The 19,405-nt window shown below is 39.7% G+C and overlaps 2 protein-coding genes across 2 annotated transcripts; one reads left to right on the top strand and one right to left on the bottom strand.

Annotated features, from left to right (window-relative positions):
• Positions 1 to 1,041: 1,041 nt before the first annotated feature.
• Positions 1,042 to 6,797, top strand: LOC110157992 (periphilin-1). Its single transcript, XM_020922408.2, has 7 exons — positions 1,042 to 1,359; positions 1,733 to 1,774; positions 2,430 to 2,527; positions 2,607 to 2,797; positions 5,104 to 5,159; positions 5,944 to 6,087; positions 6,363 to 6,797. The coding sequence occupies exons 1-7, from the start codon at positions 1,321 to 1,323 to the stop codon at positions 6,543 to 6,545; spliced, it is 753 nt and encodes a 250-aa protein (XP_020778067.1). The 5' UTR covers positions 1,042 to 1,320; the 3' UTR covers positions 6,546 to 6,797.
• A 1,239-nt stretch (positions 6,798 to 8,036) lies between these two features.
• prickle2a (prickle homolog 2a) lies at positions 8,037 to 19,164 on the bottom strand. Its single transcript, XM_020922444.2, has 8 exons — positions 19,012 to 19,164; positions 13,621 to 13,734; positions 12,771 to 12,908; positions 11,420 to 11,623; positions 10,672 to 10,858; positions 9,932 to 10,086; positions 9,043 to 9,829; positions 8,037 to 8,965 (listed from the first exon to the last, which is right to left on the bottom strand). The coding sequence occupies exons 1-8, from the start codon at positions 19,141 to 19,143 to the stop codon at positions 8,037 to 8,039; spliced, it is 2,646 nt and encodes an 881-aa protein (XP_020778103.1). The 5' UTR covers positions 19,144 to 19,164.
• Between the last annotated feature and the right edge of the window lie 241 nt (positions 19,165 to 19,405).

A 19,405-nucleotide genomic window follows, 5' to 3' on the forward strand; every position in this document is an offset into this window, starting at 1 on the left:
CACTGCTTCTAATATTTCCACTACAGTTAGGATGCACTTGAGTGTGATCACCTGCACAACATCACATCTGCAGAGAGGGGTTGAAAATTTGTCTCCTTGTTATTATTGTTATACAATAGCGACATATTAGAATATAAGGATTTTAGCATTTATAAGAATGTTACAGACTGTATTCTGTAGTCGCAAGACACTTAACCCATCTCACCCCACGTGTCTGCGTACACTGGTGTGTGAATGAATGAGTGCTTTGAGTGCCTAGAAGGTGGAAAAGTGCTATATAAAAATGTGACCATTTACCATTTTATTCTATATCATCAGACTAGTTTAACATTATTATTAGGCTATCAGTAAGAACAAGAAATGATCGTACCATTTTTACAGTTTCTATATGAAAATCATTTGAAGGGCTTGAGATAATTAGGCGTATTTTGCAAATATGTTACTGGCTAGTTTACTTTGAACGTGGGCTAGACAATCATCAAATCTGGCTCTCTGTCATGAGCTGCATACACTGTTTCACTGTCATCAGTGATCTGAAGCATATAGATATTCAGGAAAAGTGTGGTTAAGTCAGATATGGCAAATACACTGGTGGAAGAAGTACTCAGTAAAAGTACAGATAAGCCTACTGGAGAAAAATAAATAAATACATAAATAATATTCAAGCAAAAGTATTGCATGAAAAAATCTACCTAAATACACAAGTGGTACTTGGGTAGGGTAAAAAAGGGTAAAAAAGTAAATGTATTCAGTGCAGATTTTGAGGTCTCACAAGGTTCAAGAATGTAGTGGAATAGAAGGTACAGACACCTGCTCTTAAATGTAGTTAAGTAAAAGTAAAAAGTATCCACTTTAAAATGTATTAGATATCTAAAAATATGGCTTAAATACTGTACTTTACTACTTTTACTTCGTTACATTCCAGCATAGGCAAATTATATGTTGGCGTAAGGCTTGGTAAGATGAGCTGTGGTCAGTGTCTGGGCATGCGTGCAGTCTGTCTGATTTGTTTAGTTTGTGTTGATAGGAGCTGATTGGACAGCAGGCGACATGACAGGGGAAGTTATATTTCTCATATTTGCATAAACAGGCGTTTCGACGCCAGTGTTTTCATGTCAGTAAGAAAGAGTGTGTCGTGGTGCAGTTGTGAGGACAGGCGGCACATGGGCTTCTGCACTTCATACATTGTTAGATCATGTTCACTGTAAAGATTAAGCGTGTTTGACGGGGCCACGCGTTTCTTCCTGGTCTGGGACGGTGATAGGAGTGCACCGACGCACGGGGAAAGTAAAACTATCGTACGTGAGTTTAAAGGCTGAGATGGACCACAACTCCACACTGCACACGCCACAGAACAAGGTAAAAGCCTCTCCTCTGTTCTAGCAGGGTGAGGGCATGGGTGAGAGTCAGCAAAGTCAAAAAACTATCAAATGCATCGCATGTCACGTGGTTTGTAATCTGAAAGTGAAACTGACAGGGTACAGTTGTTTTGTCTATTTATTTACATATATATTTTAGAATACGACATATTCGACATGTTTTTGCTTTTACATTTTATCGTTATTAACCTAGCCTATTTGTTAGTGCAATTGTCCAGAATCAAAATCAGCTAAAGCTCATTTACAGTTTACTAGAGCAATAGAGTTCATCCAACCTTTGAACACATAATAGCATTTTGAAACATATTAAAATGTCATGATCCAATAGGACTAACTTCAACTTTCTTTTTCAGGTTGACAAAAGATTATCTGACATTTCAGAAACTTCAGATAAGGTCAGATCCTCTCATATACATGATTAGAGCGTAAAATAAATAAATACAGTAAATAAATGTCAGCATGAGCTTGCCTTAACAGCAGTAGTGGAAGGTAACAAAGTACAAAAATGAAAGTACAGTACTTAAGTACAAATTTTAGGTATTAGTGCTTTACTTAAGTACATTTTGCAGTGGATACTTTTTACTTTACTATGCTACATTTATGAGCAGGTATTTGTACTTTCTACTCCTCTACAGTTTAGCTCTGGACTGAAAAGTAAAAAGTACTCTTCTTTATGCTTTAAGACTTTAGTTTAGTACATTTAATTTGAGTTATTTCAGAAAATTATGAAATCTCTTAAATCACTTAAAATCATTAATTCATTCATCCTTTAATTGTTCTTAAAATCTCAGCAAAATACCTTTACTTTTTACTCTTTAAGTACATTTGATTTTTAAACAGATACTTTAATACTTTTACTTAAGTTTTTATTTCATGTAATACTTTTACTTGAGTAACTTTTGGCCCCTGTATCTATGCTTTTACTTAAGTAACAAAATAGAGTACTACATCCACTACTGCTTAACAAGTATACAAAGTTTAAAATGTAATGACAATTTCATGCATTTAAAATTTAAATTATTTTAGAGAAATATTTGAATGTTTGTACAGGTAGCAGAGAGGGCCATCAGAAGAGTCCGAAGTCCATCTAGACCAAGGGCGTGGCTTTCCCGTTCCTATAAACCCAAACTATCAGGGAAATTTCACAAGTGAGACCTGATCAGTCTATTCATAACCTATGTATTAAATTCTTTTCGATATCCTGTCTGATATTTTATTGTGTTTCAGGTTTGGCAGAGAGGATCATGCCGTCCATAAATCTGGTTTTGTGAATAATCAGAGATGGACAAAGTTCAAGTCCAAGTTTTATTTCAATCGCCGACCAAATTATAAACCACATGCTCCTGCAGACAGAGACCGGGAGGAGAGATATGAGGAGAGGAAGAGTGTGGAAGGCAACTCACCATCCAAACAGAATAGTAGGTGTAAAGTTGGCCTGTTATGATAACAAATTTTGAAGCACAATCTATACTGTGACAAACAATATTAAAACTACTTTATGCCATGGACACAATAACAATAATACAAAAGAATCCCAGTAAACCATTTTTAAATAGACAGTATCATCAAAAGGCATTAGCTGCAACCAATAATAAAACATAGAAGTAGGTTTCTCAACCCTCTGCAGCTCAAATGTTATGGTAAATGGTCACATTTTTCTGTAGCGCTTCTCCACCTTCAAGGCACTCAAAGCGCTTTACAACAAGGAACCACTCACCCATTCACGCACCAGTGTGCGCAGACACTGTGGGCAAGGTGGGTTAGTGTCTTGCCGAAGGACACAACGGCAGCATTCATCTGTGGGAGCTGGAATCACACCAGCCAACCTGTGGGTCAGTGGATCTGACCGCTCAACCTATGATGTTTATGTTGAGAGCGGGATTTGAACCGCCGACCTTCAGATCAGTGGGCTCTACCAACTGAGCTACTGCCGCCCCCATATTACAACAAATATACCTCAAATCTGTACTGAAAATGTACACACAATAAATAATGAACCCCAAAATATATTGTTCCAGCTTTAATATACTGAATGATAAGTTGATATACTTTTTATTGTGGCAGAAAAAACTACTGAAATTAGTTTTACGTTAAAGGGTGTGGAAGGCTAGAATGAAATGTAAAAATCCTTTCACTTTTCATTTCTCCTCATCACCTGTTATACTAGTCAGTGTGTTATTCTGGTACATGGCCTTTAGGTGGCGGTATAGACCATCAGTACACTTACCTTTAGCCGCACTTTGCTTCACAAATGTTTGGGGGGTGTTTGCACTCTCCTGCCTTTGTTGGAGGATACTAGTCACATTCTGGTACCAAGAAATCAATGTTACATAAGACTCAAAGCCGAACAGCTTTTCATGGACTGGATTATGTCATAGCTCTCAGCAGCAAATTCACAATACTCACAATACATAAAAATGTGTCATCACCTCTGCATAATCGGCAGTTATTTTTGTCCTGCAAATGTGAAGGTACAGTGGTAGGTGGACAATTGATTAAGTAGTTACTCAGACCAACCATAACATTATGATCACCTCTCTAATATGATGTCTGTACTGGGATGCCCAATGTAATCTGAACTATTTTTCTCTGTAACAGTGTTAAGGAATTTAAGATGCAGATTGTCTATAGTAAAAGAAAAGGAAGGTTTTGGTTTATGCCAGTTTTAGTCCTGACTTACCTTGATTTAGATCAGGTTTATGTACATTTTGAGTGTTAAGAAATTGTCTTTTTTTATCACAGCTTTGTTTATATTTTTTCATTGTGCTGTGCTGTTTCTTTGTTTGAACATATGGTATTTGATAGTGAGTGTTGTTATCTTCTCCTGCACTTCCTTGGCACACTGCAGCTCTGTGGAGGTGTGTTGTGTATGTGCCACTGTGAAGCAGGTTTTGTGAGTGCTCGAGTGATGGTGAGATGATAGTGACTCATCGCTGCCGTTTGTGTATTTAGATGTGAAAGAGAAGAATATTGTGAGGACACACAGGGGGGCTACCAGTATGTAACAGATCTGTACAATGACTTACATGACAACAGCTTATTGTTTTTATAGTCAAGTAATATCACAAGAAAAGCAAATTATGAAAATAAGATTTAGTTCCCAGTCTAAGTGATCATCCTATCTGGGTATTTCTCGATTAAAGGTCTCAAAATGGTCTCTTGTGAGTTTTAAGTCTTGTTAGAATGTTGCTACCTCCTCAAAAACAGACCTGGAGTTGTGTTTTGTTTCATTCACACTTGTTTGACTAACCCTTTATTATTACTCTGTCTACATCTCTAAAGCTCAAAATGCTCTGTTCTACCTTGTGATAACTTGAAGTGGTAGTTTTCAAGTGAACAGTTACCTTTTACCTTCTGTTCAGTAGAGATTGGCAATTCCAGGGCTGAAATTATCCAAATGACTTAAGTGAAAGTTTATGGAGTTTAAAAATACAGTAGAGCAGTTCCTGTATCACCGCATGACATCACAAGGTGGAACAGAGTATTTTCAGTTTGAGAGAAGAACTTTCAAGCCTATATACATGCAGGGTTCATGTGTTAAACGTATGAATGAAACAAAACACAACTCCAGGTACTGTATGTTTTAACATAGATGTTATAACATAGATCAGAAAATGGCATAGTACAAACCTGTTCAAAATTTATTTGAAATGAAAAAATGTATGTGGAAAATGGAAGATAGTGATGATCTAATGCAGTACTCTGTGATTCTCTCTTGTTCCAGGTACCAGAGCTTTCCAGCCAAGATCTAGTTCCAGCAGAGACAAAGATCAGCATTCTGTGAGTTCATTATCACAAAATCTAATTGTCTTACTTGTTGGTGTGTTTTCTTGGATATATAATGACCCGACAGTTGACTCCCATTTGTACTGTTGCTATGCCCTTGGGCACAACACCTTGCTCCAAACTGCCTGCATGAATGTTTTATATTAGAATGAGATAGATGGACAGTGTAGTGCAGATTGGCAGCTGAGTCTACAATGAAGCCTACCACTAGTTATGGAGAGAGAATGAATAATGCACCACTCGAAACCACTTTGTGAACATCTCAAACAGCTCGTCTTTTTTTAGCCATTTAAAATAAGCTCAGGTGCTGGTTTGAATAAGTAGCAACAAATATCTGTATTAGATTTTTCATGCCTGCCCACAATAATAAGCAGAGAACATGAGTTACTACTACTTTTATATGCTGTCATAATTGGGTAATCTGACTTTACCCTTCATCTAAATACATGGAAGTTTTTGGAGAAATCCACAAATTCCTGGCAGGGAGCAGATGATTTACTAGAGCTATGGAACAGAAAAGTCAAGTCATTAAATATGGCATAATATGAAGAGGATAATATGAAGTAGAATGTAATTTGTGTGTATGTAAGTGTGTAAGAAGAAGAAGAATTATTGGAGTTCATGTTCCAGTGTTGGCTGTCAATACACAGTAGGAAATCATACAGTCCGGTCACCTCTTGGTCATTAGCAGTTCAGTTGTGACTGGTCAGTTATGAAGACGTTAGCCAACTGTCACTGCACTGCCATCCAAAATGCATCGTGTCTCTGTTGTTTTCAGGGCTCAAAGAGTGACAAGAGCCAGAGTCGAGAGAGGGACCACAGAGCCAACAGAAGCAGAGATCCAGACACAGATCAGTCCTCTGTGAAGCAGGCTGCGGCGCGGGATAGAGCCATTCAGAAGAAGAGGAAAGAGATAGATGAGGTACATATGTTGTTAAAATGAGGAAATGCCCTGTAAAAGACTGTTCATTTAGTCACAAACTGGATGACAACAGAAATGTTAAAAAAAAGTATTCTACTCACTTGATAAACTAAGTACAGTTTATTTTTATTAAGTATTATTCAATCGCTCATCACTTGCGGTTCAATTTAAGAAGGAAGAATAGATAGAATTAGAAATGAGTACATCAGGGGGGAAATGTATGTAGCAGTTTCAAAGAAAAGGCTTCATAAATACAGGCAGTGATTCTCTTTCAGGTGTACTACCAGGAGTGTGAGATGTTTGGTTTGGTGGTGAAGATGCTGATTGCAAAGGACCCATCTCTGGAGGTCCCAATCCAGGCCTCGCTGCGGCAGAACCTGCGGGACATTGGTGCTCGCTGTGTGCAGGCCATGGAGAAGTTTATAGCAGACTACGACTCCAGGGAGCTGTCTCTCTAATAGGACATATAAGCTCCAGTTAAACGGCTGATTACTACTGTTTCCACTGATGAATTGTGAGGACTTTATGTACCCTTATTTCTTGCTTCTGAAAATGTTGCTTTCATTTCGAATGTAACTCAAAATGCACTGGCTGTATGCCTTTTATATGCAGATGATTCTTGTTGTTTGCAGTTGAATCTATATATTTTGTTTATTGTAAGTGAAATTATTGTTTATTCTTGTAAAATAAATGAAACTATACTGACTTTTTCCACTTCTTCAGTACATGGCATTATTCTTATTCTATTACCTGTTTGTTTGGTCAGAAGAGTGGATGTTAATCAACACACAGATGACACAAATTACTCTGGGCACTACACTGAGCCATCGCTGTACAATAGAAATCATCATTATCCAGGCATTGTACTCCATACTTTCTGACAATAAGGCTGTATGGGGCTGTATGGCCTGCTACTGCTATGTATTTTCCTTGTGCAAAATGTGTAACAGATATTAGCTCTATGAGAGTAGCACTTTGCAGTTTGGTTGAGTGAAATCGAGTGATGGATGTGATGTTAATTGAAGAACACTTTATTTCCAGTTTGAGACAACACCAACAAATCAACATGCAAGCCTTTGTATCCTGACGTCATGTAATACAAATAATGATTCTTTAGTTACAAAATATATAAATATTTAAGACCATATGTACAGAACATTTACATTACTACATCCATTATAAGTTGAGTGCTATATATACATTTAACATATATTCTTTTTAAGACTATAATTAATGGTGTTTTTGTTTAAGCTTCTTATTGTTATTATTCTTAGTTATCTATATCTAACTCTCAAAAAACAAAGCATGTTGCAGAAGAGAAACGGGACCATACCTGACGTTACTGTGCCTGAATGGGCGAGGGCCGAGGCTGTGGGCGCTCAGTCCTCGTTAAAGCATGGAGCTGGCTAATGTAGAGCACAATTCAACAGACAATTTGTACAAAGTGAAAACCAACATCATTTTAAGCAGCTTTACATCCCACAGAGGTAATCGTACTTTTTCACTATTTCAACATTAGTTCTTTGTCCGTAGAAGATTTTAAGAACTAAGATCACTGAATCAATAGTCCAATGTGATCTTCCCAAAGGTATAAGATTGCTCAGTCTTTCTCAGTCAAGAATGCACAAACATCACAGAAGTGTATTCAGTAGGCAGATCATCGACGCATCCAGGTAGATTGATGAGTAGATGTTCATAACAGTAAACATTGTGTTGTGTAAGTCAGTTGAGCTTCCTATTAGGATTAGATCATCCTGTGTAGGTGTACATAAACACTAGCCAGTGTAGAGTTGTATAAGCACAAAAAATAGGCCTTGTGTGTTTGACCCCACAGCACACACACTTCAAAGTTACGCTCTCCAGCCTCCTCCCATTCTGCCACAGCTCTTTACCTCTCATCCTCATCCCTCTGCCCATCTGCTCCTGTCTCTTCAAACAATGAGGAGAATCTAGGAGATGATACAGTTTTTGCTCTTCCTGCGCTGGCGAGTGTGCATTTGGCCATGTATCGGTCCATGCAGAGGTCCGTGATGTCCTGCGATCCCAGATGGGCTGTAGCGGTGGCGTAGTTCCTCATTGTTGATGTAGCAGAGTTGCACAGGGCGGGGGATGGGCTCTCCCATGAAGTAACCCTCATCTTCCTCAGACTCAGAAGAGGAGGAGCAACTGGAACACCAGGGGTCTGCCGCCTCCATGTAACCCTCTCCCCAGCACGGCCCGGCTGGGCCCATAGGAGGCCAGCCCGCATTGTGCAGAGTCAGGTCAGAGGTGGTTCGGGGACAGGGCCTCTGCTGCCTGTAGCCTGCAGAGTCCAGACTGAACAGCTCTCTGTGTCCTGGTGGGAAGCGGTCATAGTCCTCTTGCACCCTGCGGTATGGGGGCTCCACTTGGTGAGTGGGGCGGTCCGCCACCAGGTGCAGGGCGTTGTCTGAGCGAGAACGCCGTGAGCGCTTGTGCCGCCCGCTGCGGTGCTGCCCGTTTCCTCTGTGGTGTTTGCGGCGCCGCGGTGGAGGCTGCTGCTGAGACACTGAGTCCTGAGTGGTCAGACGCCGCCGGGGCATTCGGTCACTCAGTGGAGGCATGCGCAGGTTCCCACTGCTGCCCATCACGCCAACACGACCTTTACTCTCAAAACTGAGGGGCTGTGGGCCATCCCAGTACCCCAAAGGGTAACCCACTCTGAGAGGAGTGTACATGTTATTATTACTGAAAGGCCGAGTGGATGACAGGGACTCTGTGCTGTGAAACTGGACTGAAGAGCTGAGGGTGCCCATGTTGCTCTTCTCGGATACGTTCACTCCAGAGTCCTTACTCAGATCTGGCATAGAGAACCGGGACAAATGCTCCTGACGCTTACTGCCCCCATCTAGAGAGTTACCTACAAACAAAACTCACTGTTATATTTCCATTAAGTAGGGGGTATACAAGAGTATTTACTGTATTTATTGGTCTTACCTGCAGTATTGGACATAGTAATTGAGTCCATTGATCCTCGTGGCGTCTGCTCCAGAGGAGTGAGCGGCTCATTGAAGCTCATAGCTGTGATGTGGTTCCTTCGGGTCAGTGGGGGCCTGCCATCCCTCTGGAAGCCCAGGCTGATGCTCCTTTTGTCAGAGAAGCCCTGGTTCTGACTGGACGCTTCATTGAAGCTCATCTGTGTGCGGAGTTTGTTGGGCCTAAACTCATCCTGGCTGTGGTGCATCCAGTTTTCATTAAAGGAATGTCCCCTCAGTGCTGCCATAGGCGTCCTTTTGGCATTGCCCTGCTCCTTGCCCCATGAGTCTGGCCTCTTGCCTGGGTTCCCTGGACTCTGAGCTGGGGGGTGGGCATTGGTGTTTGGGTTGTAGCCTTGTCTGGGTCCCAGCATATGAATGGGTGCGGGTGTAGGCGAGGGGTCTCTTTGAGGGCCCTCATAGGCTGAAGGCACATACGGATCATCGCGACTCATCCACACCTGGTTCAGACTCGGGGCGCGGCTTGGGGTGCGGTTGGGGGTGCGGGTGGGTGTCCTGCTGGGAGTTTGACTGGAGGAGACACTCAATCGGTCCATCTGCACAGACAGTGGGTCGATCTCGGCAGAGAGACGGTCGGGCATCGGAGGAGCAGACTGCCGACCCTCGCCGCTCCTGCGCTCCTGCTCTGCGTTACGGCGTTCCTTTTTACCGACTTTAGTGCTGTGACGGGACTCACGAGACCGGGCACTCTGGAAGGCTGAGTCTGAGGAATCGGACTCATCTGGATCCTATCGAAAGAAATTCATTACTCAACATGACTAAACACACATGCTTTGTAAAAGTGTGACATTTGACAGTTTTAAAGTACATTATATCATTAGGTTACATACTTGTCCAGCGCTGCAAGACCGTGAGCAGTAGATTTGACCCTGTTTGGGCAAAAAGGGACGTCCCAACAAGGAGCGCTTACAGTGTGCACAACAGAAACACTCTTCGGTAGCATGCCAGTGCTGCCCATCGTAAGTCATCTGGCCCTGGTCAATTCCTTGAAAAAAACCCAAAACATTAGGAATACAGTAAATTTAGAGTAAAATGACTTTCAGTGCTCAGTTTTTATGTAACCACAATGTTCATGTTATAAAATATATGTCTCCATTATGGGTGTCCAAAAACATCCAAAAATGTATATATCATATCGCTTAATGTGCTGATTTTTTGGTATCTTATACTAATTATGTTTAAATAATTTTGTTACAAAGCTACAGTTTTGTTGTTTGTTCAGAAGAAGGAAACTCATTCATGCAACACATTTGACATTTTCACTGTTTTGATTAAAATGTTTGTTTCATATGAACAAAGACTTTTAGTATCACAGCCATGATTTAGCCATTATTTTTTATTGAATCGTATCGAATCAAAAGCTCACTGTATCGAGATATGTATTGTATCATAACCTATGTATCGAGGTATGTATCGTATCAGCAACTTCTTAATAATACCCAGCCTTAGTCTCCATACAGACAGGGAACCACAATAATCATTTCTCTCTTGCTCTGCTTATATTATGTGAATATGCAGCAAACATGGAACAAGGCCATCTAGAAAAAAGTTATACACAGTGTAAATATACCTATGTGCTCTCCGCAGGCATCACAGTACTCTGCGTAAAGGGACTCAAAGCAGTTGCAGCAGTGTGGTCGGCCATCCTTCATAATATAGCGCTGTCCCCCCAGCGTAGTCTCACATTCATAACAGCAAAAGTGTCTCATGTGCCAGTGCCTGCCCTCCGCCTCGGTGCATTCATCAGCAAAGATTATCTGTAAAACCAGACAATGGATGCATGAGCACACTTTCTTCCTATAGCCTCTGCTGTCTATATGATGGTTTGAACAGAGTAAGAGCGGATATTTGATTACCCTGTGGTAAAAAGAGCAATGACTATATATGGCTATTATCGACTATTCACCTGTTTCAGACATAATGTTATGACTTTATAGAAAATGTCTACTCTGGAACCTCTTGTTACAATTACAAAATATTAGATACATCTTCCCTAGAACATTAACCTGCCATAATCTTACACCTTATTGGTATGTGATTGATGATGTCTCTTATTTAAAAAAAAAATGCACACATCAAAGTATGGTATTTTCTTTGACTCCTGACCACAAATTATTTTTAAATCAGTAAACAAATCAAAGTTAACACTGACAGCTTGGTCTCATTCCTATTTATTATTTCTATTCCCATCTTTCCGTATATTACAATGGAAAACACGCTGCCTGAGAGACATGGCAGGAATACAGAGACATCTTTTCACGCCAGATTTGCCTCATGTTTATCCAAATTCCAAAGCTTTCACTGTTTTCCAGAGGCACCTCATCACAGGCACAGCAGCGGGGCTTGAGTCTCTCGGCGTGGTGTCTGCCGCAGTAGATCTTGCCATCCTGATGGAAGTAGATGAGATCGACCAGTAGTTCCTCACACATGCTGCACACAAAGCACTGGGGATGCCAACACTTCCCATGGCCGGCTCGAGCAGCGAAAACAACTATGTCCCCTCCGTTTATCTGACCGCCACACTGCAGGAGAGGGGAATATATTGGTACATAAAAATAAACTGCTATGAAAGGATAATCTGTTCTCAAGGAGCACTGCATGACTTTTGTAGTTGAGGGTCTCTCACCTGCTTTTCTCCATAAACATGTTATTGTGTTGCATGTAATGTTTTACAATATGGCATTAAAATTATGTATTTCCATGGAGATAAGCAGATGGTGCCATCAAGCCAAGTTACAGTTTAGTGGAGAGTTTCCCACCTGCTTCTCTCTATAAAGATGTTATTGCATTGTGTGGAATGTTTTACAATATGGCATTAAAGTTATCTATTTCCATGGAGACAAGCAGGTACAGCCATCAGGCCAAGATACAGTTTAGATCTGGGGAGAAGTGAGGCGTCCTTATAGTAAAAATGAATGTTGTATATAACTGTACATCAGTTGAATAAATGCAAGAGCTTAATGCAATACTATGGAACATTCAAGACATGGGAATAACAAGGAAACAGACCCCTACCAGGAACCAGTAATAAAAATATTGAAATATTGATATATTGTATCGTAACAGTATTGATATCGTGGGTTGCTGTATATTGCCAAGAGTATTTTTTGGTATATTTTACAAAATTATTTTGTTACAGTGCTATAGTTTTGTTGCTTGTTTAGAGGAAGGAAACTTTTTTATGTAACACATTTAACCCTTTCACTGTTTTGATGATTAAAATGGGTGTGTTTCATATTCACTTTGCAGAAGAAATGGTTTAACAAAGACTAATTTGAAATATATCGTATTGAATCGTATCAAATCGAAACCTTACTGTATCGAGGTATGTATCGTATCAGTAACTTCTAAATGATACCCAGCCCTACTGTGCACCTTTAAGCCCATGTGGTCACACAATAAAAACAAAACATTTTGGATCATTAGGATAATAAAACATTCTCCAATAACAAGTTAGCTTTAACAATACAGTTAATTGTTGCAAATTTCCAGGAACTATAATCAGTGAGATAAATGAAAACAAGTGGTTGGTACCAAAACACTGGCTTCAAAAAAGCTAACGATGTCTAGTTGCTCTTTGTTTAACTTCCTGATAAGAGTTTAAGGTAAAGCAGCTGTAGTCTCTTGTCTGATAATTATACATACTGAGTTATTCTGCTGTTGTTGTACCTTATCACAAATAGCCCCATTGATGGTGAGAGGAAAGGGGCGTGCGTTGCCTCTGCCTAAGTTATCCTTCTTCCGTTGGTTGCTGAAGATCTTTAGTTCACGTTTCTCTTCCTCGTCTAAACCATTACAATAGCGCACCTACAACAAAAACATGAACTTTATAAATGCAGTCTATCTATGCACACAAATGCAAATTAAATCAATGAAACATGTAAATGTCTGTCCTATGTCCAAATTATATAATGTTGGTAATATAATGTTGGTATTATTATTGTCTAAGTCTAAGTAAGTCTATGTCAGTATCCTTTTTATTATTGCAATATGATGACAGTTAACAGTTACTCACTGTCTTCACATGTAAGTAGTCCAAACGGTTTTATGTAAAATGCAAAAGAAAGTTCATTATGTTCAATTAGAAGATGGGGGTGGGATTAAGCACATTTTTTCTTGCAACTCCTTTTTGGGCAATTTTGCTGTTGTTCTTGTTTCTGTTGATACGACGGCACTGATGTCAACATGGAGGTTTTGTTCCATCAAAAGAAGGTAAAATGTTTACTTTCCCAAAATGAATAAATACAAATTTATGTTAATAAAATACTAAAAATTATCAAATTGTCAAATTATCAAACCCAAAGATTTTGCAGTTCAAAGGAAATAGATCTTTAAATTCAGTCACAAAATGCATCTCACAATACAAAAACAACAAAATAACATGGTAGTGGTTCATTACCAACCATCTTATTAATTAATCTTTTTAAGTAATCTTTACAAATGGCAAAGCTTAATTTAGTCTATATTTTAGTCAAGTGGCTCCAGTATAGAACAAAGTGTGTCATGTATTTGGTCTCACCTCATTGTCATGCGGAGGCAGCTGGTGGAGCAGTTGCTTGATGCGATACTTCTCTCCAGGGCTGTTTATATAGGGGACCTTTTCCTCGGGTAAACAGTTATAATATTGATGCACCTGAAACACAGAAAATCTATAAGTCAAAGGCCAAAGAGATCACACTGTACAGTAGATTTAGGAGAAGACTTAAGGCATGATCTGACAATGATAGACTCATTTGAAGAAAACACAATGGCCTTAATAAAGCATGAACAAAGACTTAATTCATAATGAACTAATAGTTTACAAGAATGATCCAGGATTAGTAAGTACTTGCGTAATACCTTAAACCCTAACCTTTAAATAAAGTACAAAGTTGAAAAAGTTTTTCAGCTTTGTATTTGAGACTGATCCCTATACTGAAGTAGCCTGATTCATCAGTTAGTTTCACTTCTTGGAAACCGTCTGACCTTGTGGCATTAGAATTCGTTCGCTCAACAGTAGGCGGGTACTTTTTTTATTTAACCAATCGCTGCTATTTGGTCGTGACGCATGTAACGGGGCTAACTGGTATATTAAGCTTTTCCCAAATCCCGTAGGAAGAAGGGCAATAATGTCTTTCCCCTTGATAAAATTCACCAAACATTCTCTTTGTTCTGGCTTTAAATCCTTGATCTCGGGAATCGTTGCCAACACAGAATGTATGGGTCTTCGCTGATTGGCTGGTGCCCGAACTCGTACTTCTGGGGTTTTTGTGAACAATCTAGTGTATTCCGATTCCTGACCTAGTCGCTGGAGAGAAATGAAATTGAACGGAGGCACTAGGTGGCACCAGCCTAACTAATGCTGACGAGCAAAAAGACAATTTTTCTCAATTTCCACACATCCAAGAAGCACTCCTGCCCCCTAAAGCTTCAAATAAAGTAGTTACTTCTTAGAATCATTCTGCTGTTTGTTCATTATGAATTAAGACTTATTTCATTCTTTATTAAGAAGTACCTAAATAAAATTTGAAGTAGTAACTGGAGTTTAGATGTATAGCAAGGCATTGACACTATCTTTCAAGTGAATATAGAAAGCCCCAATTTTATTCTTCAAGGATGAAAGCTCAAAAAATCCATCAATGACAACAGTAAAAGTCAGAAGTTATGTTAATATCTACTCAAAATTGACTCTTGTGCGATCTAAGCCATGTTATAATGTGGTCACCTCCTCTAAACCATTCACACGTTTGAGTAACCTTTTATTATTAGTTTACATCTCCAAAGCTCAAAATCCTCTATTCCACCTTGTGATGTCATGAAGTGGTAATTTTTACATTTTCAAACTACCTTTTCACCTTCAGTTTAGTAGAAACTGGATTATTTCAGCTCTAGAAATGCCAAATGATTCTAGTAGGAAAAAATTCATCTTAAATATGTAAGGTTTGTCTGTTCAGGTACGTTTTAGATGAGGAATTAACATTATAACATAGATCAGAAAATAGTGTAATATGGGACCTTTAAGGAAGATAAAAATACATAATACAATATTTGCTGTTCAGGGTATGTATAAGGAGGCACAGCAGCTGACCCAACCTTCAACATGATGCAACTATTACGTTTTCATCACCTTTTTTCTGGTAATAGGTAAAAGAAATAACAATCTCCACAGCACTAGGGCCATTCGTATTCATGCTGCAGAGGAGCGTAATAGCCATGGCCAGAATCAACTCGAATATTTCCATGTGAATGTGGTAAATAGAAAGAGTTTGATTGCAGATGAAGATGCTGAAGCACTTATCAAGAGCTATTGTAGGCTTGTCATTACTGCCTCATTTCACAGCATTTTAGAAAAAGAGTAGAAAAGAGAAAAAGAAGAGTTTGATAGTTTAAGTTTTACACGTCCATGACCCTGTAGAACCTTTCAGATTGTCTTTGAAACACCTCTAGTCTGTTTTTATTGCATTGAAAACATAAATACAGTAGACACAAAGGAAAGCAGACTAACTTCATTTTAAAAGAAACCCACAAGATAACCTATATAACACCAAGCACGGCTGTAGAAAACCAGCAGAAACCAAACCAAACAATTAGGAATTATTACTTAAGAAAAAAAAATCTGTGTATCATTCATTCATTCGTTTTTCAAAATAAAATAAAAAATAAGGGGTCAGATCGGGACCAGAACCGGGGCCAGGACCAGGACTGAGACCGGGATTGAGACTGGGACCAGACTGGGACCCAACCAGAACTGCGAACGGGACCAGACCAGAACTCAAACCAGGACCAGGACTGAGACCGGAACTGAGACCAGAACCAGACCAGGACAAGACCAGGACTGAGACCAAGACTGAGACCGGGACCAGACCGGGACTGAGAGCAGGGCTGAGACTGGGACCAGACCAGAACTGAAACCAGGACTAAGACTGGGACCAGGACCAGGACTGAGACTGGGACTGAGACTGGAACCAGACCGGGACAATACCAGGACTGAGACCAGAACTGAGATCAGGACTGAGACGGGGACTAGGACCAGGACTGAGACCGGGACTGAGACTGGAACCAGACCAGGACAAAATCAGGACTGAGATAGGGACCAGGACCAGACCGGGACCAGACCAGGACTGAGACCAGGACATACACATTAAACACATTTTTGTTTTCTTATTTTTGGTTTTATTTTGAAAAATGAATGAATGAATGATCGATACGCGGATTGAAAAACCTAAGCTTCATTTCACTGGCCGAAAGCTAAGGGTGACGTCATATTCCCTAATTAGTCCACTTCTTTGTACAGTCTATGGTACCATTAGATCTATACCAGATCTATAACAGCTATATAATAGGTCTAATGTAGCGATAAACCATAACAAGCATAGTTCTACACTAAACAATAATATCTGCTTAAAAACAGAATGTGAATAAAATTAAAGGATGATTACAGAGGACCCTACACAGTACCCGTGGGACCAGCGCCACAAAGAACAACTGTACAATGATTCTTAGATTAGATCAGATAATGACACTGCTGCAGAAAATAAGATCTGTGTTGCTTTAATGATGCAGAGAGATCTCACAAGAGGCGTCAAGAAGTCATTACATTGAAGTGCATTAAATGGCAACAGGCAGACAGTGACACTTCTCCCCCTTCTGTTGGATCAGAGTGACTGCAGCCTCCTGTCAAGATGGCTGACTACTGGAGAAAATCACAGTTATCAGCGCGGCCCCGTCATCTGCTCTGAGCGCGGGAGCCTGCTGCTTCAGAGATGCACATGCTAAATAAAGACTCCAGGGTTTACACAGCAACCTGCTCATTCAATCACACAACAAAACACACAAACACAAGACAAATTAAAATTACATGTGTAAAACAGGCTTCTCTGATGTTGGCTGAGTGAGGGAAAAGACGCAATTAAACAAGTCTAGCGCATGAAAACAACAGTCACATTGAAAACATTTTTGCGTCTGTGCATTCTAATCCAGGGGTCCCCAACCACGGATCCAGGGCCTAACAAGACAGACAAAAATATTTTTTACTATTTTTAAGTACAACTCCTTGTAGTCTACCGCCATATTTACTCTGAAAATATACAGCAAATTAACCTAAACAGCAAGAGTTAAGAGTTATACGCATTTTGTGCTGTGATTACCGGCCCCGCCCCTTCCATCCGTCTCTGAAAAATAAATTTATTTATTACTGATCCTTATGAGAGAAAAAGCTGGGGACTGCTAATCCATATAACAATGCATGGAGAAACAGAAGGAAAGGCATTTAAGTGTCTTGCTTAAGGACACAACACCAGGTAGCACTGATGGCATCCTGCAACATCAAGTTTCGGTCCATTCATTTTAATACTGTTATCAATTATTCAATAAGATTATATAATAAGATTCAATATTATTCAATAGTTGTAGGTCTGTTTAAAGTTTTTGTAGTATTTGCAGTAGTCCTATGGTCTTTATCAGGTATTTAAGGTAGATATGGTATTTTACAAACACATTAAAAGTGTTTTCTTTCTTTATTTGTTACACAGTTGTCATCTTGTTCGGCTCTGATCTCAGCTCCAGCACAGTTAACGCCGACAGCTGAAAAACGTCCTTACAATTATTCTACCACAAAAGGCCTGACAGCAGTAATTTGTACATCACCCCTGCCCTTTCCTCCAGCGCTCCCACAAAAGACAGAAAAAACACCATGAAGGAGCTTTAAAAACAGCACAGAGCCATGGTCTTGTTTTGGTATGCATGAATTTTCCATCAGAGAAAAATGGAAAATGCCACACATAATTCATTGTCCAAATAATTTAATTTGTCTGACCGTTGGGGTTCAATTTGACACAGTCTGGCTGCCCGGGACAGAAAACACAGTATGAGAACCAGATGATATCTCACACTCCTCAACTGTCTGAAATTTATGTTAAATAATACGTGATAATAAGGAATATATTGAAATGCTGGATGATTAGAAGTTTGCATGTTCACACTGTGTTACTCAGAGTCCACTCATGGTTCAAGAAGTGCACCTGGCAGCAGTTTTCAAGACTTTTCCAAGAGTTCCACCACTAGAAATTTAACCACAGCTCATGGGAGGAAATCTGGGAATGAATTGAAGCGAGTTAGGTTATTAATTTATTTTTTTCACCCTGGATGCCCTCCCTGTGGCAACTCATCATTACACTATGATTGGAGGAGGCTATTAAGCTGATGTGTCTTTCCAGGTGCAAGTTTAAATCAGTCTTTCTGAATCAGTGGAAAAGTAAAAATGTGAAATCTGAAAGTTACATTAATATCAACCCTATGCACTGTATGAGGTCTACCTGCTAAAACCCCATACTTGCAGTTTGCATGTAACATAGACTGTATATGTAAACGGACATAGCTTCTGGCGCTTCTGGCTCTATCAACTCCAATTGACTTTATATTGAAAACTTATCACCCTTCTGTCTGTAACTTCTGCAGTGAGTCTCTTCATTTTGGTCTTAAAATGTTCATATTAACCTGCTCTACACGATCCTGGTGGGTTTTTAATTATTATTTTTTTATTATTATTATTGAAAACAACAGAATATGACATTTAACATTTAACAAAATACAATAATCCAGAACAAAAACTGACACAAATTTAATTTAGTGCAGCATAACCACACTGCTAGGCTCCCTAATATGGATATTCACAATACTTAACTAATATTATTTTCACCATCATTATTTCCTTTCATCATCTTTTACTATGGATGGAACGATATCCAAATCTCTCTATATGATATTATCACGATATGCATCTCACAGTACGATATTTATTGTGATATTTTGGAGAGGCTGATATAATTGTAGATCCCCCCCCCCTCATTTGATTGGAGCCGATGGGTGACGTCACACTCGCTTAGTCCTCTTCTTTCTACAGTCTATGGCGTGTAAACATAATGAGTGTTACCTGCTCAGGACTGAGGCCAGGAGGCACCCACACGTACTCCTCCAGGGCGCAGCCAGAGTCGTCATCAGACGTAGAGTTCCTCTGGAAATCGTACATAATTTTGGTGATGGTCTTCTCCATCTCTAACGACATGGTGGTCACAACATGCTCCTCCACACAGACAGAAGAAAGGGCCACAGGTTTCCCTGGAGACAAGAGCACAAAGAACACTCAAAGATCTATAGAGACAAACCTGCATTAGGCTTATAGCATTTGCTCAATGTGACAAAACCTTCCACATTTATCCAGACTGGGAAAATGTGCACATACAAAAATTACTTAGTTCATTGTTTCAAATCTATCCTAAAATTGATCAGCGCTGTAATCTCTGTTGAATGTATGTGATTTTCTGATC

Source organism: Boleophthalmus pectinirostris, unplaced genomic scaffold (assembly GCF_026225935.1).
Source record: "Boleophthalmus pectinirostris isolate CB_2022bp ecotype Guang Dong unplaced genomic scaffold, ASM2622593v1 HiC_scaffold_8, whole genome shotgun sequence".
Taxonomy (NCBI): domain Eukaryota; kingdom Metazoa; phylum Chordata; class Actinopteri; order Gobiiformes; family Gobiidae; genus Boleophthalmus; species Boleophthalmus pectinirostris.

What these genes read in the sequence shown, in the direction of transcription:
- LOC110157992 (XM_020922408.2), top strand. Translation starts at nt 1,321, where the DNA reads ATGGACCACAACTCCACACTGCACACGCCACAGAACAAG. An exon ending in CTATCAGGGAAATTTCACAA is followed by an intron (nt 2,528 to 2,606) that starts GTGAGACCTGAT and finishes ATTGTGTTTCAG; the next exon opens with GTTTGGCAGAGAGGATCATG. An exon ending in GAGACAAAGATCAGCATTCT is followed by an intron (nt 5,160 to 5,943) that starts GTGAGTTCATTA and finishes TGTTGTTTTCAG; the next exon opens with GGCTCAAAGAGTGACAAGAG.
- prickle2a (XM_020922444.2), bottom strand. Translation starts at nt 19,143, where the DNA reads ATGTCGTTAGAGATGGAGAAGACCATCACCAAAATTATGTACGATTTC. An exon ending in ATGGGGCTATTTGTGATAAG is followed by an intron (nt 11,624 to 12,770) that starts GTACAACAACAG and finishes CCTCTCCTGCAG; the next exon opens with TGTGGCGGTCAGATAAACGG. An exon ending in GGTCTTGCAGCGCTGGACAA is followed by an intron (nt 9,830 to 9,931) that starts GTATGTAACCTA and finishes TTCTTTCGATAG; the next exon opens with GATCCAGATGAGTCCGATTC.